The sequence below is a fragment of the Limanda limanda genome, chromosome 3 (genome assembly GCF_963576545.1).
Source record: "Limanda limanda chromosome 3, fLimLim1.1, whole genome shotgun sequence".
NCBI classification, from domain to species: domain Eukaryota; kingdom Metazoa; phylum Chordata; class Actinopteri; order Pleuronectiformes; family Pleuronectidae; genus Limanda; species Limanda limanda.
Genome location: NC_083638.1, coordinates 22,737,660 through 22,764,984, shown reverse-complemented (window position 1 = coordinate 22,764,984; position 27,325 = coordinate 22,737,660). Strand labels below are relative to the sequence as shown.

At 40.9% G+C, this 27,325-nt stretch overlaps 2 protein-coding genes and 1 long non-coding RNA gene across 6 annotated transcripts in view; 2 read left to right on the top strand and 1 right to left on the bottom strand.

The window, feature by feature from the left end:
- cgnl1 (cingulin-like 1) overlaps nucleotides 1-6,884 on the top strand; it is a 28,017-nt gene extending 21,133 nt beyond the window's left edge. For both annotated transcript variants that reach the window (XM_061068802.1, XM_061068803.1), the window contains 7 exons: nucleotides 932-1,093; nucleotides 1,300-1,389; nucleotides 4,265-4,348; nucleotides 4,572-4,696; nucleotides 4,955-5,063; nucleotides 5,172-5,335; nucleotides 5,422-6,884. In XM_061068802.1, coding sequence (XP_060924785.1) covers nucleotides 932-1,093; nucleotides 1,300-1,389; nucleotides 4,265-4,348; nucleotides 4,572-4,696; nucleotides 4,955-5,063; nucleotides 5,172-5,335; nucleotides 5,422-5,566 — 879 coding nt within the window. In that variant the 3' untranslated portion in view covers nucleotides 5,567-6,884. The remainder of the gene's footprint in view (nucleotides 1-931; nucleotides 1,094-1,299; nucleotides 1,390-4,264; nucleotides 4,349-4,571; nucleotides 4,697-4,954; nucleotides 5,064-5,171; nucleotides 5,336-5,421) is intronic.
- Nucleotides 194-13,111, bottom strand: LOC132999029 (uncharacterized). Its single transcript, XR_009678018.1, has 3 exons — nucleotides 12,961-13,111; nucleotides 1,284-1,356; nucleotides 194-1,055 (listed from the first exon to the last, which is right to left on the bottom strand). It is a non-coding gene; the product is annotated as an uncharacterized LOC132999029 (long non-coding RNA).
- On the top strand, nucleotides 10,082-27,040 carry myzap (myocardial zonula adherens protein). 3 transcript variants are annotated; one of them, XM_061068806.1, is made up of 14 exons: nucleotides 10,082-13,297; nucleotides 13,981-14,061; nucleotides 19,232-19,324; nucleotides 20,268-20,432; nucleotides 20,561-20,653; nucleotides 20,752-20,865; nucleotides 20,956-21,120; nucleotides 22,126-22,251; nucleotides 22,480-22,608; nucleotides 23,134-23,228; nucleotides 23,594-23,699; nucleotides 24,243-24,326; nucleotides 24,607-24,668; nucleotides 24,775-27,040. In XM_061068806.1, the coding sequence occupies exons 1-14, from the start codon at nucleotides 13,232-13,234 to the stop codon at nucleotides 25,562-25,564; spliced, it is 2,169 nt and encodes a 722-aa protein (XP_060924789.1). In that variant the 5' UTR covers nucleotides 10,082-13,231; the 3' UTR covers nucleotides 25,565-27,040. The 3 variants fall into 3 exon arrangements, with proteins under 3 accessions (XP_060924789.1, XP_060924787.1, XP_060924788.1); XM_061068804.1 differs by having other exon boundaries at nucleotides 10,083-13,297; nucleotides 24,562-24,668; XM_061068805.1 differs by having other exon boundaries at nucleotides 10,084-13,297; nucleotides 20,968-21,120; nucleotides 24,562-24,668.
- The last annotated feature ends 285 nt before the right edge of the window (nucleotides 27,041-27,325 follow it).

The following is a 27,325-nucleotide window of genomic DNA, read 5'->3' as shown; positions in this document are numbered from 1 at the left end:
CTCCATTCACATCCTCCTCCACCGCCTCTGCCGAGAAACTGATTACTCTGGATTTGGCCTAGTGAGTCCACTTTTCCAGTTTCTCTGAAATGCCCACTAGATCTCCACCCATGTGAACTTGGCATTCCTTCTGTAAAATAACAAGTGTAGGCTGAACACATTCTTCTTCTTTTTTACTTTATTAAACCAAGTAGATGTTGAGATCAGGACAAGAAGGCAGAAAAAAAACAGCGATAAATAATTTTCATTCCCTGAATCTATTTCATTGAATGATCATCACATTAATTCACTTAAACTCTTACAAGCATGGATATCCAGGCCCTGAGGGAGACTGTGCCATTATCCCATTACACGTATTAATAAGTCTTTGCATGCTCTGCTTCAGCTCCGTTGCTTAAATTAGCTTAACCCAAGTATTTACAAGATGAAATATGTAATAATTCCGAGCTAATGGCCAGATATTTGTTTGGGCGAGAAATTAGGCCAGATGATTAATTTTCATTGTATAAGCATGATGGAGTGGGGGCAGGTTTGTAGCTCTGGGGGCTCTGCTGCTGAGGTAAACAGTACAGTAGCTATGTTGGATTCATTAGTCACTCCGGAGAACCATGTAATCATTTAGCTAAGCAGCAGCTAAATTGTCAATCATCACTACATAATAAGACTTGATTTGAAGTAGGCGTCATGTATAACAGTGACATGGATGTTCAACATGAGTGCACGGTTTAATACATCATAACTGCAGTGGTACTTAAAGAAAGCTGCGGGTCCTTTAATGAGACACTGAGGCCCAACGAGTTTTACTGATCTTCAGGGATCAAATGTGTCACGATTAAGAGCAGTTATTATTGTTATTTTTATTATCAATAAGAAATGATGTAAAAAAAGTTATTTTTAATGTTTTGAATAATGTGTAATTATTTTGTTTTAGGTGTCACGCCGTGAGGAGGAAATCCGGCAGTGTCGGAGGGAAAGAGATGAGGCTGAGCTCCGGGCGAAGATGCTGGAGAACCAGGTTCATGATCTGGAGGCGGAGACCGAGACCAACGCTCACGCTAAAGACGACAAGACACGACACATCAAAATCTTGGAGGTACGTTCATGATGCCAAGTAAAGCCACTGATACAGGGGTTGTCCTTATCAGCAGATATCGTAACTAATGTAAAATTGTGAAAAAATAAGCCTCTGACAATCACTAAGGATATATGAACACACCAGAAGAGATTAATGGTCAACGATTACGCTACATTTTTTGAAAAAGTGTTTAGATGGCAACACTTACTTCATTCATTTTGCAGGAAAGGGTTTCTCAACTGGAGTTGGACCTGGATGAAGAGCATCAAAGTGGAGACCAGCTGATGAACAGGATCGACCGAGGAAGAGAACAGGTAACACACAAACACACACACACACACACACACACACACACACACACACACACACACACACACACACACACACACACATTCTCATAATCAGTGTTCACCTGTGTCACGACTTGCTGTTCATATCCTCTCATAGAAGTGTCTCTGTTCCATCTCAATCTGTAAATTATATCCAGACCTCCTGTTACTTCGTCTTCCATCTCTAACATCATAACTGCAACTGCTTATCTCTACATACGAGGAGCAAGTGACCTCTGCCGAACAAATTCAGGTGTCAAATACAGTCGTGCAAAGGCCAGTTCACATTATTCATATGCAGGTTGGTGTGTTGCATCGGTGCTTTGGTGCATGAGAACACTCTGGAGTTTACGTTCTTTTTACACATAACATCCACACTCACAGTTTACTTCTTTTCTGGGTGAAGTGGACGGTTTATTGCTTTGTAAGATGATCTTGCATGATCGGTCAGGTTGGTGGCCTGCCAGCGTGGTCTCAGCGCTGTCTATCCAATTTTTCGTGTATCAGTCACAAAAGACTCTTCTTAATGCACCGCCCGAGCCAAAATACGTGAGCTGCCAAATGTCTCAAGCTTTCAGGTTGGGGAGTTCACTTGGAAATTTGGCGCAGTAACTTCATCTCGAAAGCAAATCCACTTCTTGGGCTTGAATTCGTTTTTTATCCTTGCTCCACTTTTCCTTCCTGTGTGATAAAGCTGCTGACAGAGAAACTGTGAAGTAAGATTTTGATAAAGTACAGTGACTTGTACTGTTGTTTGTTCCAGGGAGAGTGTTTCCTAATCAGCGGGAGGATGTTGATCCTGTAGTTTTTGAAATGACACTATTTTATTGCAACCTCGCAAATTTTATGCTAATGTATTTGTCTTATGGAGCACATTTATCCAGTAGTTGGTGTCATGGCACCTTTTAAAGCTCCATCACATGTGAAACTATGCTGTGACTCGTTCTGGTTACAGGTTCCTCTCGGTCTGGAACTGACACAGATTCAAAGGTTCTAAACAAAAACTTGCGACGGCTACAGGAGCTTAGTTTGGATGAGTGGACTTTTTCTTTTTTTACATCTCCTTAAATGGTTTCCGTCTTAAAAAATGTTTGGCCCAGAGAAGAAGAGTGGCTTTGTGACAAAGTGGCATTGGTTCAGCATGAGGCTGAGGTCGGTTGTCAAGGCAACGCTGGAGCTTTGTGCAGTCAGGATGGAGTAGGTTGAGTGGTGCGCACACGCACACACCAACACAGACACACACCGGCATACACGTGGGTATGTGGCGGTGTGTGCGCTCTCGTGTCTGTGGGGAGGCGGGGTGGGGGTGGTGAATGGCGTCGGGGTGGTGGGGTTGCGGCGGAGGCAGCAGGAAGAACACCTGCGTCTCTCCTGGCACCAGGTGCTCCTCTCCTGTCTAAATGAGAGTAATCTCCCCTCTCCTCTCCTGCCGTCTCTCACAAAGCAGATTAGTTTCGCTCTATGTTCCAGTCTGCTGATTCAGCTCCCTCAAGCACTGTGCTGGGTGCACCAGTTATAGGGGCCATCGTTCATCAGAGCAGCCCACTGTCACCCACTAATTGGCATAAAATATCACCAATTCCTAGCTCCTCTCACAAAGAAAGAAGCATCACCACTGTATCGATTAGTTCTCTCCCTCCCTCCTTTTGAGCTGGGATGTCAGTGAGCAGCCAGGCCTCTCTCAGCTGATTTAACGTGCAGTGACGACACCAGCATTAAAGAAATAATTTGACGTTTTAGAAAATACACTTATAAGCATTCTTTATGAAAATTATATGAGATCTAATGTCTTATATCACATAAGGGTTAACTTAAGACAGGATTCAGGAGTAAAAAGGTAGCCTGGTAACAGACTCTGCCTATCAGCACCTCTAAAGCTTACAATGCACACATAAGCACAACGTGTCATTAAGCTTAAGTTTTTACACAAACAAGTTATGATGTGTTAATCTGTGAGTTTTAGAAATACTGGTTGGTGGATTTCATCAGCCTGGGACAGAGCCGGGCTGCTGGTAGTTACTTATTCACCCTTTGCACACCAGTGGTGAAGAAGGTACTCAAACATAATACTGAAGTAAAAGTACAAACAAATAGACCAAAAAGTACTCATGTGAAACTGAAAGTACAGCCTTAACGTTTCCACTTGAGTGAAAGTAAGTAGGTACTTGCTTTAAAGAAACTTAACTTAAAAGTATTAACAGTAAAAATACTTGCTGTTGCTGCAGGAGGCGGGGTCTAATGCTCCCTGTCCACATTGGATCAGTGAACCAGTTAACCTTCTGTTATTGATTACTCTTAGAAATATAAAAGGTTATGTGAACATGTAACGCAATGCATTGTAACGTAATGGAGTAGAAAGTACAAATATTTGCTGATATATGTAGTGGAGTCAAAGTAAAAAGTATACCAGGAAATAAATCTACTTAAATAAAGTACAAATACTTGAGAAATTTACTGAAGTACATCTCAGCACCTTTCCATACAAACGCCAGGGATCTTGATGTTATCTCTTGGTGAGAAAGTGAACTTGAATTCAAAATTAACATTTCTTCACAGTTTGAAAGCCAACAGCCATTTATTTACTACAGTCTTCGGTGACTCTTTCTACTACAACCAGATTTCACAGAGAGTTGAGTATCTCAACTAAAGGTGGAATGCAGCCAAACAAGAAAATCCAGATCACCAATTAACTGCAGGTCTTTCCGCATTAAGTTTCGTATTGTTTAGCGTTTTGACTCACTCAGCTACAGTGGTTCCTGTTGCCGGTGAGACTCAGACAGTGTCTGATAATAATTGTCATCCGAGTGTGTGTGGGTGTGTGAGGGCGTAGCAATGACAGTGTCTGGACTCGGCTTGACAGGTGGAGCAGATGAGGAATGAACTCCTGCAGGAGAGAGCTAGCAGACAGGACCTGGAGTGTGACAAGATGGCTCTGGAGAGACAGGTACACACTCTCCTGTCGGGAGGAAAACAACTACACACAGTGTTTCTCTACAAACTCAGTTCAAAGCACACACTCCTTCAAGTCATTCATGCATTTCACCATTTTCATTTTAATTGTATCCATCCTCACATCTTATTTTCTTATTTTTTTTTACACACAGATATAATTGTGGTTTAAAAACACTTCAAATACTTCACAACTTGTGTCTCTCCGACCTCTCCAGAATAAAGACCTGAAGGGTCGAGTGGCTCATATGGAGGGCTCCCAGAAGTCCAACAAAGAGGGCGTGGTAGCACAGCTGGAGGATCGCGTACAGGAGCTGGAGGAGAGGCTGGAGGGAGAGGAAAGGTGAGAGGGAGACCACAACTGGGAATGAAGATGAGGTGGTGGAGAAGAGAGAGAGAGGTTTGATTGGAGTAGAGCGGTTCATTAGTTTGGAGATGACCTCTAGATGGGTTGGTTTTAAAAAGATCCCAACTAGATGATTTATTTAAGTTCAGATCTGTTGGTAATGGAGCAATTCAGGGTCTTTTTTTAAGAGCTTACTCATTTGTGTTTTAAAAATGTGTGTCTGTCTGTGTGGTAACGTGTCTGTGTGTGTTACAGGGAGCGTGCCAACCTGCAGCTGGTCAACCGGCGACTAGAGAGGAAGGTTAAAGAGATGATGATGGGTGTTGAGGAAGAGCATAACTCGATGCAAGATCAGAAGGACCAAGTATGTACACATTCACACTCAAACACCTTGCATTCAATAATAGGTCAAATATTTGTTTTCCGATCTTTAACCATTTTTTAATGTGTGCTCCATGTTTGCTTCTCGAAGCTGAATCTGCGTCTAAAGGCCCTGAAGAGGCAGATGGACGAGGCCGAGGAGGAGATCGACCGACTGGAGCACGGCAAGAAGAAGCTGCAGAGAGAGCTGGACGAGCAGCAGGAGTCCAACGAGCAGCTCCAGAGTCAGCTCAAAGCTCTGAGGAGTGACATCAGGTAAAACACACACAAAATATACTCTTAGGATTTATCTCACAGACCTTTTCAGTTTCCTAGTAATAATATTGTTCCGTGTCATCCAGGCGTAAGAGCAGCTCTGCTCCGCTGCTCAACACTCTGGACGACGATGACGACGACGACATCAGCACGGACGGGGAGACCTACTTCAGCTCGACGTACAAACGTTCCTCCAGTCAGGACAACATCCTGTCCACCTACACTTTGTAAACAAGCTCTGAGGGGGAGAACGAAGCTGCTTCATATGCATCGCTGTCGGACCAAACATCTGGAGAACAGCTGGAACTGTAGATCACGCTAGAAAATCTGCCTGAATATTCCGAGACTTTCCAGCTAAGTGAGATGATTTGAAACATTGTTTGCAAAATTCTCCTGGTATTAGATCTGCGTACAGTCTCCACGTCCATACATTTACTCAGTATTATTTGAGCGGCTGTGAGTCTCGGTGTGTTATTCTGTCCAGTAGAAATGAAATGTACATACTGATTCATTTGAAAATTTTACATTCAGTCAGTGGATTTCCCTTTTGTTAATTAATTGGAAGGACACTCGCTTGTCAGTGATTATTTTAGCCTTAGTAGACTTGAACGCGCTCTCTGTAATGCACTGTAATACAACAAGATCACTTCTGCCTTTGTGAACAATATGAAGATATTAACACTTACTTTTTTATGCCTATCAACTATTTTAAATTTACATACAGTATCTGAATATACATTTTTGTATCATTTGTTTAGATAAAATATATTTAGCTTTTTTTAATGAACGAAGAGCAAATCCAAAAATATGAAGTGAGGACCAGGGTGTTTGTTTTTATTTATTCATGGTTGAAAACAGCTCAGTGAGGTTTTTAGGGAGAGATAATTGAGGGACTTTGTATACATGCATTTTTATACAGTTGTATATGATTGATATAATACTGGAGCTCCATTCAGTTGTTATCAACAGAAATGATTTGTAATCTACCACACGGGCTACTCCTGTTATCAGTGACACCACAGGATTGTTTATACATCTACTGGAAAAGTCTGCTTCATGTGGCTGACTTCACTTTTTTTTTATGATGGAATTAACAGTTACATCACTAAACAAAGCTGCAAACATCTCAACCATTTCATCTCTGAAGGCCTTTTTTATACTGGACACACTTTTTAATGTAACTTGTATCTCTGGTTGCGTCTGTCCTGGATGGATGAAGTTGTAATACTCAACATGGTGTAAGTCTTTAACCTCTGGTGTATGTTTGAGCCGTGCCACTCTGTACATATCCCAAGACCTTACGCAATGTGGACCTCCTCACATTCATTCTTTTTAACAGACTGAGGGAATGTTCTTCAGATGAGATAAACTGACAATCTATGTTTTGCTCCGATGTGATGATTTGCACTCCCTGTTCTCGATTCTGACGCCTGCGGAGGGGGGGGGGGGGAGAGGATTGAAACAAATTCCTGCCGCTACCTCTCTGTACACATTTGTTCATAAATGTTCCTAAATCCTGCTGAGACTAAAATAAAGTTACTTTCATTTACTCTCATGTGCTCTTTTTCCTTGGTGAAACATTCCTGACTGACTGCTCCTGATATTTAACACTCATAAATCCCCTCCAGACATAAATATGCTAATAAACATGAAGAGAAACTTTCCTGTAGCAGATGAATGTTGAAACAGCCTCTGAAAGTGCATGTACACGTGTGCACACTGAAATAGCTAACTTTTGACTTTGATTATAAAACTAAGACATTTAGATATCGTTAGTTTTAACCAGTGTTGAAATATGTACTCTAGCCCTTTACCAGTAAAACTTCCAGTCTCAGTTTGAAAATACTGATAATGTGAATTTTACAGAAGTTTACTTAAATAGTTTATCTTTAAAGTGGGAACTTTTCTTCTTCCTTGAAATAAAACTCAACTTTCAACAAGTCACCTCATACAAAAAGGATGATTTACAGATTGATGTTATCTGCTCCAATGACTGAATTTTCATATTCTAAAGGAAAAACATAATTTTTTACTTGATAAAATCAATATATTGTATTGTTTACCCTGTGCCAAAAATTAATCTACAAAGAAACTCAATCAGTTAAATGTGGAATGTAAAGTATAAAATTTCTCAAACTTATAAGAACAAAGTATTTGATCAGTGACTTCACTTATCGTCACTTCACATCTCTGCAGGGTCAAAGCAGCTGTGTCAATAGCAGCTCTTTATCTTCACTCTCATGCTCAGCAGGTCAGTGTTTTTCCTGCTGGAACATATGAAGCATGTGCATCCTGTGATGGGGTCGGATCTCCTCTCAACACAGAGTCCCTCAGTCTCTGAGGCAGAATATTAACTTTTTCCCCAAACTACAATATTCATATTTAAAACTTAGAACAGCTAAAATAAAGCAGGGGGAAATTTGAAAAAAACTAACAAAAAGTAAAATTTTTCACAGCAAAGCAATTCACATCAGCTATCTTCACATTTAGCCCATTTTATGGCTTTTTATGGTGTTTTTATTATTGGAATGTGCACTCGGAATGTAATGTTTCTTGTGTTTTGTCTGTATCTGTTAGCAAATGAATTTCCTCACTAGGGATTGATAAAGCTGTCTAATCTAATCTTCATCTAGAAGCTCCAGATAGAATGGCAGATACATTCACATTCGCACATTTAAAGGGATGGTTTCCACATTCTGACGCTGATGCAGATTCGGGACGGGCTCCATTATTATTCTACAGGAAGTCCCCTGAAGTCAAATGTTTTTCTTTGCACAGAACGTCAGGACAGTCACAGCAGTAATGTGCTCAGAAGGAGAAAAGATACTGGGTCCAGTGCACACAGTTCAAATGCATTTGTTTGAATAGAGAAGATAAAATCTTTCTGTGATCAGTGTTCACCTCCATGTAAAAACTTTTCTTCCAAACTCAGATCCTCAGCTGATCACATGCAGCGGTCAGAGGTGCACAGACGAAGCTTTGTTGCTGCAGTGTGATTGGATGCTGTCGGGGTGTGACCTTGATTTCTTGCTGTTCTCTGTGGAACAGACAAATCGACCTCTTAACTGCTGCAGAATGATCTGCCTGTGTGTCGGGCCAGGCAGTAACACGGGCCGCAGGCTGCAGGGCTTAAGAGGGAAAGGTTGTGTGTGCTTAACAAGGTGATCATTCCTGGGATTCCTTCATGTGCTTGAGTGAGTCCAGCCAGAGAGACTGCTGGGTAATGAAAGGCCCAACAGCTGAGGACAGACAGATGTATAGAGCTGTGCAGGGTTTCTCCTGTGAGGAACTTCTCTGCTTCACACGGATCTCTCTGTTTCACCGATTCACAGAGAAAACAAGTTCTACGAGTTTTACAAGGATCCAGAAACAACTCCGACATGAAAAGTAATAACTGCTGCTGATTATGTGCGTGTGTGTCGCAGTACTGTGCTGCCCCCTAGCTGCAGCAATGGTCATTGTTCTTGCGATAGAGAGATAGATAGATCTATAGATAGATAGATAGATAGATAGATAGATAGATAGATAGATAGATAGATAGATAGATAGATAGATAGATAGATAGATAGATAGATAGATAGATAGATAGATAGATAGATAGATAGATAGATAGATAGATAGATAGATAGATAGATAGATAGATAGATAGATAGATAGATAGATAGATAGATAGATAGATAGATAGATAGATAGATAGATAGATAGATAGATAGATAGATAGATAGATAGATAGATAGATAGATAGATAGATAGATAGATAGATAGATAGATAGATAGATGGAAAAAATAGAAATGTAGTTAAATAAAGAATAATTTAAATTCTCATTGTTGCTTGACTACTAAGTAGACCTTAGTGGAGTAAAAAGAAACTGTGTTGTCTGTCTGAATTCTTAGAGGTACGTCTGTGTTTCATTAGTTTTCTCCTGCTATGAGGATTTGATTGATATGAGGATTGATTCGAAATCTTAGGATTTTGAATGAAGAAGTGATCATGTCATGGTTTGTATGTGGGAGTGGAGACTGGTTTCCATCACCAGTCAGGCCGTCAGTGCTCTACAGACCCACAGCAACATGAGGGGGGTCAAAGTCTATCAACCTGTTTACCTCTGAAACGCTTTCATTTTGACGATGGGGCAATTATGGTAAGTGACCTGTAGTAAATGACCTGTTAAAGGCACAGATTCAGTACATTCAGACCCCTTCACATCCTGTGGGCTCTATTGTCTGAATTCAACAGTCACATTCTTATGCTTGTTTTTAGACCAACACCCACAAAGTTTGACTGTTTTTGTTGTCAGTGACACTAACAACATGAATCAGGCTCAGAAACACAAACACAAACGAAACAGCCAGTGGACGCCTGAGGCAGTGAATGTGTCGGAGCAACAGGATGAACCTGCTTTCAGCTGCTGTTAAACTTGAGTCACTGTCAGTGACAGAGGAAGGTTTTACATATTTCGCTTGAGTAAATGAAGAAAGAAATCCACTCCAAGTTAAGTAAACTTTATGATGTTTAATAAGCAAGAAGTACTGAAAGTATTGGAAGTGGAAGTATATAACTGCATGTTATATAAGTAATTATTAGATAATGTTACTTGATGTTACCATTTTTTAATTTTTTTTATTCTAGGTATTTTATCACCTACTGAGTAGTAGTAAAATAGTAAAAACAAATGTTGTAATTCATCAGCTTTTCATATGTTTTCTTTGTAAATCAATTTCTATCACAGCTGAATCATTTGATGTAAAGTTTCAAAACAATTGATATTTTATAACATATGTGTTTTCAGAACAGCATTTCAGAAATGACAGTAAATTCTTCCACCAAAGTAAAACAATCCTCAGATTCAGATGAAATAGAAAATAATCAGATTTGTGTCGCATCAGTTAGCGGGAGAAAAAGATCATTGACCCCTCACACAGCGGACATGTTCCCTCAAATAAATTCAGCCAAATCCACTTTGGATACATTTTACACAGAAACAGGAGGAGGATTTTCACTGTTGCAACATAAGACTTAAGTAAGTTGTCCATCAACTTAAAGTCCAAGGTTTCACAAACAATGTTGACAAAACCCATATGTGAGGTGTATTTTGAGTTTGTCACATTTTTCTGAAAACAGTGCATCTTTGTGAGGTTGTGTAATTGTACTTAGGCAGCGCATATATCTGTCAACAGTTGTGATGGCTCTTCTCTGTCAAGCAGTCACTACAATTCTGGCCGAACTAAATTCCACAGCTGCAGGGACACAGAGCATAAAAATGCCGTTGTTGTTGCTCTCAACACCTTTTTCATTGTGAAACAACTGGTCCCAGATAAGAGAGAAGCTCAGGTAGTTCTGCAACATGCACGCGGCAAATAAACAATCTTAATCCTGGGACAACATGAAGTCATATTTATCTCTGTAAGCAGATACTAAACTTTAAACTGCAGATCAAAAACTCTCCATTAAAAGTGTCGCATTGAAACTACTTTAATTGTAAGATCTTTGCTTTAATTACAAATGTGTAAATGCATACAATTCTCAGAGTTAAGAAACTGGAATCATGAAACATCTGTTGTGTTTACATGAAAAACAACTGAAACGACTGAAACTGAGTTACCTAACCAGTACTGATCAAATAAGGGACTGTCTTACTCATCGTTTCAGCTCTAATAAGGCCCAAGTGGAAGTTTCACTTGTTAAAAAAAGCAACATCTTTTAATAAACTTCACATGTTTAATACGTTAACGTAAGGAGTAACAAAAATACTTGCTGACATTCCATCATTGTCGTGTTCATGTTTTTTATCTGCTTGTTGGTTTTCATTGTTAATATACAGGAGCTTTGTTAGGGAGCAAAGTGTATGAGTTTGAATTTAGTCATATGTGATAATTAAAGCTGCTTATCTTGTAAAACTGACCACAGGGGAATGAATCAAATACTGAATCCAGACTGGATGAGAGATAATACATGTAAATATGAAACTGAGAGTGGGTTTCCACATGGTTTTCCATGACATTGGCTTTGGCAGTGGCCTGACTGAGAGACTCACTCTCTGATTGCAGAAGCAAAGAAACACTATTTGTTTGAGGTCTGGTTACTCATTAACTCCTCGGCCCAATAAAAATACCTTTTACATTGTCCCGAGAATTTTTCTTTTCTTTATACACTGACGTATTTTTCACGATATAACAGCGGAGCTCTGTTGAAGGACACTTTACAACTGACCGACCTTCTTAACAGGCAACTTGAGTCTCTCCCTGCTCTGCGTCTCTGGTTTCTATGAGCAGGGAGTGACTGCAGGTCATTCATACGAGGAATGTGATCTGCCTGTCATGAGGATTGTGTGTCGGCTTCTTCAAGGTATTTGACAGGATGAGGAGGTTTAAACGGATGTGCATGAATAACAGTGTTGTTTTCAGAGAGTAGAATTAAACACATTCTTCCTTTTTCATTTTTGCTATCTAACATCAACAATATCAATAATATATTGGCCATAGACACCTCCTGCAGCTTCAGTATGAACATGTTCAACACTTTCTAGTGGAAAATGTAGGATTCAAACCATCACCTAAATAAAAGTATCACATAAAAATGTTCCTACAACAAAAGTCCTGCCATCAAAATCGTTGAATATAAAAAAATTATTGTATTTATGTTTTTATATAATTGGATCATAATTACCTCCATGATTGATTTATGATTTCACCCCTGTCCGTTTGATTGTAAGCTAAATTACACAAAAAGTTACTTATTAACGAATGTCCATGACACATCTATGACACTAGCAGATCTGGATCAGGGGGCAGATCCTGGAGTTCCTCTTTCACTCTCTCTAGCATGGTGGGATAAGGTGTTATTTTGACAATTTTGTTGATTTCACTTTTGTTAATTCATGTATCTCGATCTGAGAAGTTTAGGGAACTGATATCTATGAGTGTGTGGAACAGGTGGAGGTATGTGCTCTGCTCAGTGCCATGATGTAATAATATGCAAAATGTACATAAAACAACATTATATTTAATAAAAACGTTTGATACTTTAATCTGTAATAATTCATTTTAGTTCACATATTTATGTAGTAACTATTACTGTTGAAGAAATATATAAAAAAAGATGTTCCAGACTAGCAGTATAAAGTAGCATAAAATGGAAATACTAGAGTAAAGTACAAAAAACTCAAGAATATAAGAATATAATATTTAGTTACTTTCCACCACTGTAAAGTAGGAGACCAACCTTTTGATAAAAGTACAAAAGTCATATATTAATTGCCTTTGACCAACTAGTAGAAATACATTTTGCAGTAATCAGAAATATGCTAAACAGGGAGATACTGTCCAGCTCCTTCAGTGTGAAGTTCACAGTGAGACGCAGCCCCGCCTCTCCCCCACCCCTGTAGATAAGAAGTGCTCCACCTGTCTCAGGACCCGCCCTGTGAGCGACCTGGGAGGCAGGTGAAATGTGGCCCAACAGGTCTGATGAGAGAGCTGAATGACACAGGGAGAGTCGTGAGTCAGGCAGAGAGCTCGCTGAGTGACTGACAAGCCTGTCAGCCCAGTGGATTAGAGGAGCAGTCTGCTTGGAATCAAGACAATGACATTTTTGTGTTTGTTTTGCTGAGTGTGGCTCTGGATTGTACCTCAGGGTCCTGTGGACTCCCACCACCAAAGCTACACCAACAGCACTCCCAGCACTCCCAGCACTCCCAGCACTTCCAGCACCAGCAGCAGCAGCAGCAGGTTAGACAGAGTGGAATTTCCCTCCTCTCTCCCCCGGCTGGGACTGGGGGCATATGGTCGCTCTCAGACTTTGAGCAGGACACAGGAAGGAGAGTGAGAGGAGAGGAAGGGTGGGAGGAGGGCTGGACAGGGGGAGAGTAAGAGAAGTGAGGAGTGGACAGAACAGGAGACATGCTTCGCTATGGTTCAGGACGAACTGTTTCCACCACCACAACAGAGGAATCTCCGGACTCCGAGGTAAGAAGTAGTCCCAGAGAAGTCAGGACACTGAAACTCTCCCTGTGTCTCTTTCTTTCTTCTCCTCTGTGTTTTGAAAACAGCTCAGTGGTTTTTCCCCCTCCTCCTCTGTGTGTCCCCTGTTGTACCGACACTGTGGATTTTCTCATCTGTAAACTGTGAGATAAATTGTCTCCCTTCCAGATAATATTTTCTGTTCCCTGATCCTGCAAAAGTTCATGTTTGTTATGGGATGTGTTCACTAACAGGAGCGTGTAATGGGAGCTGAGTGTGCAGGAGGCTGTCATGTTTATTTGAACAGCTCTCTGATAAAACAGGCCTTTGTACTTTCAAGTTACCCCCATTGTTTGTAAATGAAGACAGAACCTGTTCATATTTCTAAACTGGGAATGATATGAGGAGCATAATGCAGTCCTTTGAAATAATGTCTTGATATGAGATATTTCAAAATACATAACTGTGAAAGTGTTTTTGCATAGTACAGAACCAAACACGTCTCACAGTTTCCGAGCATTTGCATGAAGTTTGTTTGCAGCTCTGTAACTATTTTCTATAAATAAAACACATTGTGCTGCTGTTTTTCATGTAACTCTTCAACTGTTTCTCATAGCGACACATCTCAAAACAAATATGAATGTGCTCGCATATCATTTATTTGCCTTTTGTGTGTTTGTTGTTCTCAGAGGAGGATCACACGTCTCAGGTTGACTCTTCATGCGGGAGACAATGGGAGCAACGAGCCAAAAACAACAAACTCAGAAACAGTAAGTCACATATCTCGCTCTTATTGAAACGCTGCTATTAATCAAGCTGCATCCTGCACATAGATCCTGCTCGACAGCTCTCCTCACTATTAATGCAACGAGTTTCACCTCATGTTATCTCTTGGTCAACTGAATTCAACTCAACGGACCAAGGGAATTTATGTGTCTCTCAAAAATAACACACACATTCATGATACCTGGAAAGAGAGACGGTGCAGCATCTGAGATTCATGTGTTTTCATCATCTGGTGCAGTTACATAATCATGACAGGAGGGCGTGTGTGTGTGTGTGTGTGTGTGTGTGTGTGTGTGTGTGTGTGTGTGTGTGTGTGTGTGTGTGTGTGAGAGAGAGAGAGAGAGACAATGCACATACAGCTGTTTCAAATTTACTTCAAAGCTCCTCCATGAATCTGTGTTTTAAATCTATTCCATAGAAAATATAAAAAAAACACCTGACAGTTCAGCTGAAACTGTAAAAACACACACTCTGGTAACTTATCAAACAAAGCTCACTGGCTTTTGCTCAAAGTCCACAATATGTCAGACAGTATCCATGTTTGTTGTTGCACGTTGTTGCTGTGTGAAATGAGAATTATGAGTCCACGCTGCAGGCTGTTTGCTGTAGGTGGCTCTGCCCCGCTCTTTGTTTGTGTTAAGGATCTGTGGTCCACAGTGAGAGTGTGAGAACTGAGTGTGATACCGCACTTGTTCTTAGCCCTGAGGAGTTGCTTTTGGTGCTTGCAATAACGCAGGATCCTTGCCAGGCGGATCCTTGTGGCATGTTTTCAATGAACGTTGGCCAAGGAGTGTGGTGTTCGTCAAGTTATCTCTCCTGCAGTCGCTCCACAGATAGCACGCTGTCCTAATCTCTGACAGGGAGGGCGTGCCCACTACTACAGGAACTGATGACAGAGGACAGCCCGGGCAAGAGCGCACACAAAAATGGAGAGTATCGCATGTGCTCGGCGATGACGTGTACTTCAGTGTGTGTTCAGTGAGGATGCAGCTCTCAGCCCTGTGTGTCTCTGACAGCCCTCCCCCCTCCTCCCTAATCAATCAGCAGCAGAGAGGTTTTACAGACAGTCAGTCGCCTCAGGTGAAGAGAAAATAAAAAGAGGAAATGTAAAGTGTAAATAGAATTGGTGCGTTGAAAATGAAAACCGAATGGTAAGAATCGGCCTTGGTACACCTTGGTACATTTGTGTGATAACTTTGTTCACTAGAACATCAACGCAATCAGCTTGTTAGCATGCGTCTTAGAATAAAGAAACCATAGAGTAAAGATGGACGACGTGACTGCTCCATCAAAAGTGAAGCCAAAAAACCCAACCTCCACCGTGATAGCAGATGGGACATGGACTAAAATAAAGAAATACATGTCAAACTACTTATGAAACCCAATTTCACACACTCGCATATATCGATATTTTTGTGTGTAATTTAGCTAACAATCAACCACACAGAGAAACGCAGACAACAAGATAACCTCCTCGGTGGAGGTAAGAAGAACATAAGCTCCAGCCCTCATGTCTGTAATCATTAGTCTGACATGTTGATAAAACTGCTCCGGCTCTAGACCTGTCTAACCAGACCCCTGATGCTTCTTTAGCTGGGGGCAACAGACGTTAACAAAATGGCTATTACCACAGTTTCAATTTGAGCAGTTGTCTGCGAAACGACAAAACTCTAATGGGATCTCCACTGGATACCGAAAAAGTTTTTGGGTGTTCACAACATTGCAATGTGAATACCATTTTCACATTTATTACGCCCACATTATTATATTTTCATGTTGAATAAAGATCTTTTACATTGTCACTGTGTGTATTTTGAAAGTTTAACTATTATTATATTTTATTCATATAGTTAAAAGGAATCAAAACCTTTTTATTTTAATATGAAATGTTAGTGCTGAAACACTGACAGGCTGGGTTCTTTATATTTAGTATTTTTATTTTATTTAGATGATGACCTGACTGAATCACCACAATTGCATATATTTACATTTGCACTTCATCAGCATATTTCACATGAATATTCTCAGTAGATGTCAATGTTACATTTCACATCAGATTCAGTAGCAGCACTTAACATTTAATCAGGACTCTACACTGACCATGAGAAATATTACAGATGTCTGAACCAGTGATTTCACAACATACGCGAGACACACTTTTTGACGCCGACGACGTGTCAGATATTTCAAAGACTTATTGTACTTTATAGAGAATTTTAAAAGGTTGAAAATATTTGTCTTCATTAAAGTGAGTAACCAGTGAATCACTATGTGCAGGATGAACGGAGATGAAAAGGAAATAAAAGGAAACAAGGAGGAAACAAGGAAGGAAGATAAGAAGCGATGGAGAAAAGAAGACAATACAACATTAATATTAACTAAAAATTTTAGGGCTGCAAAGCAGCACTGGGTGGGCCCGAGCACATCCATTTTGAAGCGTTGCATGCTTTTTGTCTGAAAAAACAAAAATAACCAGTTCTGAGAGAGAAAGAGACGTGACCTTTGCAAGACATAAAGTTTCCTTTGATCTAGGAAGACTGAAATCAAAGGATTCATGGTCCATGTATGTCCGCGTTACAGAACATCGTGTTTTAATGGCGTGTAATCAAATTTTGACGCCACGCCACGGTCACACCGTGTGATTAAAAAAAAAATCCATCAGTCAGTTTTTATCTCCATCTTGTTGTGATGACACTCATCTCAATTTGAAGTTGATCCGATGAAAACCCTGGTACAAGTGTATCAAAGAAAAAATGTGGAATATGGCCAAAATGGCCACTAAATACAAAATATCAGGCTTCCTGTTTTGTTTTTACAATTGCACCCAGAGACTTTTTTGTTTGTTGGTCATGATACACCTGTATATCGATTTTTGTGAAGATAGGTCCATGGGAACACCTTCCGGGGGTCTCGGGGGGTCTCGGGGGGCACCGTTGAGCCATTTTGCGACGCCCATTGAAAATTCCTTCAGAATGCGTAAATTTTCACCACTTTCTAACTTTCTGCAAATTTTGGTAAGAAGTTGAGCATGTTAAAGCCCTCAAAAAGCCAATTCATTTGCCTGAATAATAATAATAATAATAATAATAATATAATAATAATAATAATCCTTACAATTTCAATAGGGTCTCACCAGACACCTTTGATGTCTGTGCTCGGGCCTTAATAAACTGATCTCAGAGATCGTTTCTGTCATGTTGAGTTATTTTCATCATAGTGATGATTGTTCAAGTAATTTGTTGTGATAAAAACAGGCTGAAACATCATGTTTGACAGCTGACACTGTCTCGTGATAGGTCGAGCTTGAGTATAAACCTATCAACAGGATCTTGCTACAGTGGCTCCATCCCCTGATTGTTACCGCATAGACTCTGGATCCAAATGTGCAACATGGCAGCGATGGAACCCAGGATATTTTGGTTTGTGCAAATGCAACAGAATCAAACAAACAGCAACTGTGAATGTCACTTGTTAACACTTCTTGTCTGTTTTATCTGTAAAAAGAGAGAGAAAGGATTAGGTAAACACATTGGACAGATCCAGAATGGCTGTTTCTCTGTCCCCGTCTTTGTGCTGAGCCAGGACCGCAATCAGCCTTCTCATCTAACTCTCATTCTGCGTTGGGATCTTAAGTTACAAAAATATTTCACATGAAAATGTTCACATAGTGATTCAAAATATAACTATAGACAGGTAAGAAAATCTCTTACAGAGGAATTTACAGAGGAATATCAGAGTTCAGTTTTCTGAAGGTGCTCCTTTTTTTTTTTTTTTTTTTTTGATTTAACAGTCCAATTTGTATTGGATTTATTTACTCACTGAGTCTCCATCTCATCTTTAAATACAGATTTAATTACACTTTATATATAGATTTCACACAAGCTGCTCAATCTTGAATCGTACATTGGATCTTTAAGGCCAAACGTAGATCACTTGGGTTGAAGTAAACAAAAATGGGAAAGGGGAAGTTAATCAAGGAGGAAGGAAGATGCTGATACATCCTCTGATGGAGATAAGCAGAGAGATTGTGTGTCAGTAGAAACGCTGGTTAACACGGTTCTCAAAAATGAGTAAGGTTGTGTCCCTGCAATCTGAAAGATCACGGACACAATCAAGCCAGTGACGATGGCCTGGATGAGATGATCTACGCCATGACACGCAGGAGTGAAAGGCACAGCAGATGCATTTAGATGTTTCTCCACCTGCAGTGTTAGATTTCGTCCGTACAATGGCTGAATGTCTCTCCGATGTGAACTCGACTCATCTCAAGGAGCGACACGAGAGGGTCTTTGTGTTCTGACTGCAAATACAACCCTTGTGTGTTCGTGTTGGAAATCTGGAGCCAATCCACTCAGTTGACTCCTTCACAATGAAGTCATTGGACGGAGCAGTTAGTTCATATATGACACCGAGAAAAGTTTGACAATGCACTGACAGGTGATTATTACAAAGGGACGTCTTTCAGGTGCATAATTCAGGTAGTTGTTGACTTAGGTTATGAACGACACAAAAGGAACCCTTTGTGCTCTTCACACCAAAATTACTATGCTGCAGTTTGCACGACAAAAACCTGGTCAACATTCTCCCACAGTTTGGTCAAACACTGTAAAATCCAACGCTGAATGGAAAGAACAGAGAGCTTTTCAAATTCTGAGGTCTCAGAGAAGCGCGCAGCAGTGTTGTTAAAACTTAAATATGACTGTGGAGAGGTTCCTCCCCCCCATTTGCTGGAACTCACGTCCACATATCAGCGTCTCTCTGCAGAATGTTCTCTGTAGATTGAGTGGTGCTATCTTTCTATTTATCTATCTTTCTATTTATCTATCTATCCATCAATCCATCCCAAACCGAATCATTCACATACATTTACAGTGTACATAACAAATTTATGTTACTGCAGGATGGAGGAGGGCGAAACAAGCATGCAAAGGAAAAATGAATAATAAGAGGAAGAGAAAAAACATGAGGGAAACTGTTTGCATGATTTCTGAGTCTTTGCTATGTGTAGCACGACAGACTCGAAGACAGTATTACAACAAAGGCTTTGCTAATGACAAGGTGTCTGTGGTGTGGTATGCTTACACAAAATTTTTTTACTTTGTAGCATCCGCACACAACATCAGTGTTGAGTATTTGTTGTTGTTGTGCGTGCAGGCTCAGAGAGAGAAAGACATCAGTGGCGCCTGGAAGAAGAAGAATGGGCTGATCCAAAGAGGGAGGCCAGCTGGCAGGGAGTCACCTCAGCAGGTAGGCAGCCTCATCCACCACATGAGTAATAGGCACGACGCCGCGACACAAGTGTGTCACTGACATGCCTCTGTAAAACATGACTCTGTGCATGTACTCCCAGACTATCATTAATAATCTTCTCATAGATATTCAGCATGAACAGATGTTGGTAGAGGTTTTTTGAGTTTGAGACTTTAAATATTCATCCTCAGCGGTTCAGGAAAATGTTTGTTTTTGTTCTGAGTGAAAATGAAGAACAGACAAAAAAAGATGTCATCAATCATCTGGTCCCTGTTTCTGAAAATGTTAATATTTGTTTTTTGTTTGTCTTCTATTGTCCAGTAAATGTTTATATTTTTGGCTGTTTGTTGGACAACTTTGAATAAGTCAACTTAGGAAGTATTGGATGCAGCCGTGATAAATAGTTCTAATAGTTCTAATAATAATTCCCTTATTATTTCAAAAGAAATCCTTTGCCTCTTGGATTTTAATTGAAGTATATATTCTTACAGATTAAACTCCTAGGCCAAAGTCATGCATCTGTGTCATGATAACAATTGTCATTTGTTGTTTAGTAATTTCATTGTGTAAAATGTGCTGCTCTGCTCCTGTGCTGCTCTACATCTGTTTCCACCGGTGCTAGGCTGTCAGAGGTACAATAGGCAGAAACGGCAGCAGCTCGTGTACTGGGTTGCAGAAACATGACACCTTCGATACACCCTGTACTTTTATAAGCTGTTTGTTGCCAACCTCCTGTTTCCTGTGCTCAGCAGCAGTAGGGCTGGAAATACCTGATCACGTTTACATATGCAGGCATGAGCATCTGTACACAAACACGTGATGCGCCTGCAACTGTGTACAGTAAAAGCATAAACACACAGATACTCAGACACCGTGACAGTCTTGGTGTGGTGGAGGGGTGGCTACAGAAACCTGACCGGTGCTATCCTGTCTAACTCAGCACCCTGGAGACACGACCAATGGGGTGCCAGAGTCCTCGACGCAGCATCATGGGCCCAAAGTGTACGGCGTGGTGCAGAGGGCGGGCGCGGACAGACAGCAGGAGGTGATGGCGCGGGAGTGGACGGTCACTCACCTTCACGATGAGATGAAGTACATCAAGGAGGTGAGTGGAGGCTAACACAACAACAACAAGCCCTGAGGCAACGAATCATCGTTTCAGCATCACACCAACAATGCAAGGCTGTGTGGGTTGATGCACTGATAATATTTGTCTGTTTTGTGTGTACACAGGTGAGAGATTCTCTGGAGAAGGTGAGAGAGAGGATGTACGGTCAGTTTGGAGGAATGCAGCAATCCATGCAGAAGCTTTCACAGGAAATCAGGGTAATGAGTTATGCATAACGACCCTTAACCCTTAACTCCTTTATCAAACCCTCTCTGTCTGCGAGCTGTGAATAAATCTGCATCATTTGTTTGTGCAGACTGCAAACTCACATCGCAGGAGTCTGGAGTCAGAGGTGAGGGTCCGGACGGAGGCCATGGACAGCTTCGATCAGATGAACAGCTCCCTCATATCGAACAACATCACCCTGCAGGTAACAAATCAATGTTGCCGAGCCTGTGAAGACTTGCTGGATGACGGCTGCGCTCCATCACCGATGGGTTGGCTTGATGAGTAAAAGAAGTCTCCTTTGCAGAAATCTCTTCTGGAGAACTGTCAGAGCAGACTGGACACCAGAGAGGAGGTGAAGAGTTTGCGGAGCAACTGTGAGAAAACACAAGAGAAGCTCAGGGACAAAGAGAGGGAGCTGGCCGCTGCGCAGGTGGAAAACCAGACTCTGAGGCTGCAGGTCAGACTGAGGACACACTCACTCGTTCACACAGACACACATGCATTCACAAATGTCAAAACATTCCCATGGGAGGACCTGCTCCAGTGATTACTCAAATTACCTGTGACAAAATGCTCTGATGAGTCAGTGGAGAGGTGTAGCTGCTAAATGATTGGAAATACTCGTCACATGTAGAAACTAGACTCAGTACTTATTATTTAATTAATATAATAAGTACATACCTTTATATTACCTATTATTATCAATAACTAGAATTGCACTTAGTTGAGCGCATATCTCCACTAAGGTCCAACAGTCCCATTCGATTCAAACAAGCTGCACCAAATTTCCATAAATTAATATGACATATAGGAAAAGACTTGGTAATGTGTGCACAGATGACATTGCAATTTGAATGCTAACAGAAAAGCTGGCTCACGATATGCCTAGACCTGAGTTAAGAGTATATATATATACACGGTGACCTCATTCATGTATTCACATATTAATAATGTCACTTAATCCTAAATTCTGCAGACAAAGGAAAAATACTTTGCCTGAAAGGAGACAAACAAGTCAATGAATCAATCAGATGCAGAGCTTTGATAAACTCAGAGTGTGAGATAACCAGCTGAAAACTCACTGAAATCCAGCTGCCTAATTCATCATTAGACATTATTATATATGCTTAAACCTGGACTGAATGATTGTGCACATTCCCACCATTTCACCACCTGACTCATTGTCATCATCCTGATACAGATGCAGCCGGAAAATCAATGTAATATTTTTCATACACATGCAAACACACACACAAGCAAACACAATTGATTGTATTTCATATTTAAAGAAGAGAGCTAGAGAGACAGGAGCTGGAGGCCCCTGAAGAGGTCGGCGTAGTAGAGAAAGCTGCTTGTGTTGATCCAGCAGATCCTCTCACTGCATCTGTTCTACTGTTCTACCGTCAATGTGACACAATCAGCCGAGCTCAGTCTTATTTCTGCTGCGCTGTGAATCATCCAGGTGGAGTCTTCGCAGGAGGCCAACGTTCAGGCGCTGCAGGAGCTGTCCGAGAAGCTACAGAGGGAGTACGATGAGAAGCTACTGGAAGAACAACGGAGGCACAGGGAGGAGATTGAAAACCTACAGGTCTGCATTCTTGACTCCTCGTGTCATAGTAGCGCATCAGTTTCAATCCCAATAGAAACCAAAACTTACTGTTTGCGTCATAAGAACAGGTTAGATGTGGAGTAACCACTCAAGATGTTTTTCGATTTTTACACATTTTACAGAGACAGAGTCAAATAAAAAATTACTTCAAAGTTAGATAAATTACTAAATTCTATCCAAAACTAAAATATATTTCTGTTCACACAGGCGCAACTGGATGAGTACATCAGGCGACTGGAGGAAGCAGAGAGACAGATCAGAACTGCAGAGGCCAAGATCAGTGAGAGGGACCAGAGGATCATTGAACTGGAGCGTCTGCTGGACTGTATGAGCAAGGTACGACTCAACAGGACAAATAAGAAATGATTCTTCAGAATAGGAAGAGGAAGGGTCTTGGTTTGAATCTCAGCTGGGGTAGGTCTGTCTGTGTGGAGTTTGCATGTTTGCAAAAGTTTTGTCCAGATGTTCCTGCTTCTGAAATTCCTGCTTCTAAAGACATGCAGATTAGGGTTAGGTGGATTGGAGACTCTTAATTATATATCTTGGTGTGAATTGTGTTTGCCTCTGTATGTTAGCTCTTGGCCAATAACAGCTCAGGATTGTCTCTGGGCTGGGCCATGATCAGAGGCTGTGGTAACTGCGTAAAACTACTCAAATTTACACAAAGATCCATCTCGTATCAGATTTGTTAAAAGCATTACCATCCATCCAGGTCACCAGTTTACTGCTGACCTTAATGCTATCACCAGATAAATTAAATGTTTAGAAAATGAACTGTGGATTTAGAATGTTACGTGGTTTTGAGAATCATGGTTTGTTTCCTCACAAAATCTGAGAGAAACTGAATAATCCTCTCCACAGGAAAAGAGTCAACTCAACAAGAAGCTGCAGGAGTGTGAACAGCGCCTTCGCCTGGTGGAGCTGACAGACACAACTGATTCGACTGTGTCTAAGAGGTACAACTTCAACTCAAGGAACAAACAATTAATAAGCTTTATCGTTTGTGGGTTGTCAATCATATGATATTTCTCAGTCAGTGACATTTGCTCACTTGTCGTAGTGTTGTATATGAGGCTGTTCATCTTCAAGTTGAGATTGTTTGGTCAAACTGTTATTTCTTAAGTCAAGAATAAACTTCCATTATAAGAGGCTGCAGATGCATCAGGTTGCTGTAGTTCCTTTTTCTTCCTGAGGTTTTTCATGACCTAATCTGAGAAGCATCTGACTTGGCTGCACATTTCTGTAAAAAACACAAAAAGAACCCCTCCCTGTCCTGAGTTCATCCCGTCTGTGGGACTAACTGGTCGCTGCTCGTGTTCAGGTCCAAAGAGCTGCAGGACGAAGCAGGGGATCTCCGAGAGAGAATCAAACACTTGAACGACATGGTGTTCTGCCAGCAGAGGAAAGTCAAAGGAATGATCGAGGAGGTGAGGAGGGTTTGTTTTTCTTCTGTTCTGCTGTGTGATTTGATGATGAGTGCGGATATTAAAATAAGCTGAAGCAGGAGATCATTTACTAAAGCAACAGAGTGCAGATGAAGTCAGTGTGCACCAGGAATGTATTTAACTTCAGGCCTCAGTCGATAAAAGCTTAATGGTTTAGATGCTTGCGAGTCGCTGTGTATTTCTATTGTTATGGGGAAATAGTTGTTAATTAACTGTGAGAAATTGCACACCTTTAAAATAAGAAATTAATCATTAATAAATATTAAGTTTGGTTTTAAATTAAGCTTTTATTTTCATTATTGTTCTGCCTATAAGTCCCTGTAATTTGTTATTTCAAGTTACAGCTTAAATTCACCAGATTACTGGTTATTTGGATCAGCACCAAATTTCACAAACTCATAAATATCTAACAATGTTAAAGAAGGTGAAAACTGCCAACGATCCATATAAGATCACAACAATGTATTGAATCAGCAGAGATGAGATCTGCCTGGAAACACCCTAACCCTTCTTGAATTTGTGAAGGTTCAAACTCTACGAGCTCAAGTCGCCCAGAAGGACATGTTCATCTCCGAGCTTCTGGACAGAATAGCAATAGTGGAGTGTGAGGTAAGAAGTCAAACGGTGTGTTTACCGTGTGTTCACTGCGTGTTGTGATTTTGGTGTGGTGTGGTTATCTAATGCATGGCTACAGACAATTGCCTGGGTTGCTATAAGCGCTGGATGTCCTGAACATTCAGCAATGTCTGTGTGTTTGCCTCCCGCCACTGCACCTATCAATTCCCTGCAGGCCCTTGCATGTGTCTTACCTGACAGTGTTGTTTCCTTTCTTTTCTTTTCCTAGAATAATGAGTTAGAAGACAAGCTGAAGTATTTTATGTCCACACAGAATAGGCCTCTAGAGGCTTTGGAAACCAGGGAGATCGGAGTAGGCTGCGATCTGCTCCCCAGGTAAGACACAGACATGCTAGAGAAATGTGTGTAGTAGCTTCAGGTTGTATTTGGTGCCTGGTTTGGTGGTGATTTCTCACCCTGATGTCTGACTGTGCATCTGCAGACGTGAAGTACAGAGTCATGACACGCTCCAACCAACTCATCTCCATCCCAATCAACTCCCACCACTCGCTCTGCCGCCGCCATCAATGAAACCTCCATCAGCCACAAATCCCTTATCACCCTTCCAACCTCTGTCACCAACACAACCTCTCTCACCCTTCCAACCTCTGTCACCAACACAACCTCTCTCACCCTTCCAACCTCTCTCACCCTTCCAACCTCTCTCACCCACACAACCTCTCTCACCAACACAACCTCTCTCACCAACACAACCTATGTCACCCTTCCAACCTCTCTCACCCTCACAACCTCTGTCACCAACACAACCTCTTTCACCCACACAGCTTCCACCCCCCCACCAGCCCTCATCCTCCACACAACCTCTGCCCTCCACGCAACCTTTACCCCCTCCACCTCCCCTTCAGCATCCATCGTTCTATCTGACAATGCCCTCCCAACCGAGGTCGTTCAGGCCTAGTAATCCTCCGCCCAGCAGGCTGGAGTCTAGTTTACTGAGGTACACTCCTGTCGAATACAGCCGCATGCTGAGTTCCTCCCCCCCGGCGCAGAGTGGGACGCTCCCCTACACCCGTCCAGCTCACCCTGAGACGCCGGTTAGCCCCGGAAGAGACGAGGTGGACACTGCAACGAACACAGACACAAGCTCCAATCCAGAGGAATCCACGTCCTCCCAGCCATCTTCTAGAGCTCGATCGAAATCATCTGGAGTTTATACACCGTTCATGAGGCTGATGGAAATCACAGCAAAGCTTAAAATAGAACCATCTTAAAGCAATAGTAGTATTTATATATATTTTTGGGGAAAACGCGTTACCTCTTGCTTCGCTGAGTAAGAAGATTGAGACCACTCCCGTTTTTATAATACCAATGATTCAGTAAATTATCTTAGCTTAGCATTAATGATGAGGAAAAGGAAAACAGCTGGAGCTACGTTCTCACTACAGGCTCAACTGGCCTAAATCACATTTTTTTGTTCGTATATCTTGCATGTCTGTTATTCAGGACAGTCTTATTAATCGGTTAGTTCAGGATAGAGGCCAGCTCAAATTAAAGTCTGATACTGGCCCCATTATTTTTGTCCACATTTTAGAAATAACAAGAACTTCTAAATAAACAATAAAATCCGAGAAATAAATCCAAACTGAGCACCACGACCTGCAGTGTGAACCTGGCCAGAGTCGAAACTCGAAAGCTGATTGGAGGCAGTGAAGTGTAAAGTTATCAGTTAAACAGGAGTTCTCTCTGTTGCCATTGCTCTCAGCCAATAATTAGTCCCCATCAAACAGTATTTGTAGGAATTTTAAAAAAAAATGTTGAATTTGGAGATTTAGACCTGTTTTGGATACGTCTGGACAGAGATTTGTCAAATCGGTACATTATGAACATGTGCATTAAATATGTTTCTGTGGTAAAAACTAAGCAAACTGCAGTTACACATATGAACGTGGTACTGATCCTCTCTTCTATTCCTCAGCAAAGAAAGATAATAAGAGCAGTTTAACTCTTAAAATGTTAAACTCTTCCCTTGAAGCTGAGTTGGCTTCGGTCTGATAGTTTTTAAATGACCTTCTGACCACTGATCTCACTTTTACCAGTAAGAAGCTGACACAATAATGAGTTATACTGTGTAGAATAGGAATCTGGTCATTGATGAAAAGTATATATTTTCTATTACATTCAGATCCTCTGTGTGCACATAGCACTGTTAATTGTAATACATGTTGTAGGGTGTAAATAATCGAATGCTCTGTAAAAAACTTTTTGTAAATAACATATTGAAGGATTATATTTGTTTTGTTTACAGTGAACGTATATGAAGGTTATTTAGTGTATTATCCTATCATTTTTTATTGGCTCTGTACAAAATAAATGAATATTATTTTGTTACTGTCAACTTATGTACATTATATTTATTAACATGCTTTGTGCCTTTGTGAGCAGCTGTTATCTGATACTGGTGGTGGAGATGAAGCTCAAAAGGGTAATATAATAACAACAATAATAACTGTACATTTATGTGGTGATGATAAAACTGATGAATTACTTTCAAATGTATTTACCGTAATGAGGTGACTGCCATTTCTGAGCCACTGGCACACGTGTTATCCAGCTGTTGTCTGCACTGCCACGACTGTGATCAGAAAATACTTCATGATGTGCCTTTACCTTAATGCTACATATCAGAATGCAACTAATGAGATGAGGCCGGCAGATGGTTGGCTAATAAAGACTTTACTGTACAGGTATCCTGACTGTGACTGTGTCAATGGACGCCAACACACAGCCATACATTAACAGATGTCTGAAGCCATGTCGCCTCTGTGACTGCCTCATTTTTCAGTGATCTGGGTTGATCTGTCGGAAATAGTTGTGAATAGTGAGAAACACAAAACCCTTTTTATCATTGGTTTGTAGAACTCGCATCCTGGATGTTTAAGCTGTAAACTCAAGATAAATTCTAAGTAAATGTGCAGAAACAAAAATCCACTGCCTCTATTGCCCTTTCCTATTCCTATTGTTTATTGCAGTTC

Excerpts from the sequence above, each read along its gene's own strand:
- myzap (XM_061068804.1), top strand. The coding sequence starts at position 13,232 with ATGCTTCGCTATGGTTCAGGACGAACTGTTTCCACCACCACAACAGAG. Across the intron at positions 20,866-20,955 it reads CGAACAACATCACCCTGCAG|TCTCCTTTGCAGAAATCTCT; the intron begins GTAACAAATCAA and ends GAGTAAAAGAAG. Across the intron at positions 23,700-24,242 it reads TCAAAGGAATGATCGAGGAG|GTTCAAACTCTACGAGCTCA; the intron begins GTGAGGAGGGTT and ends GAATTTGTGAAG.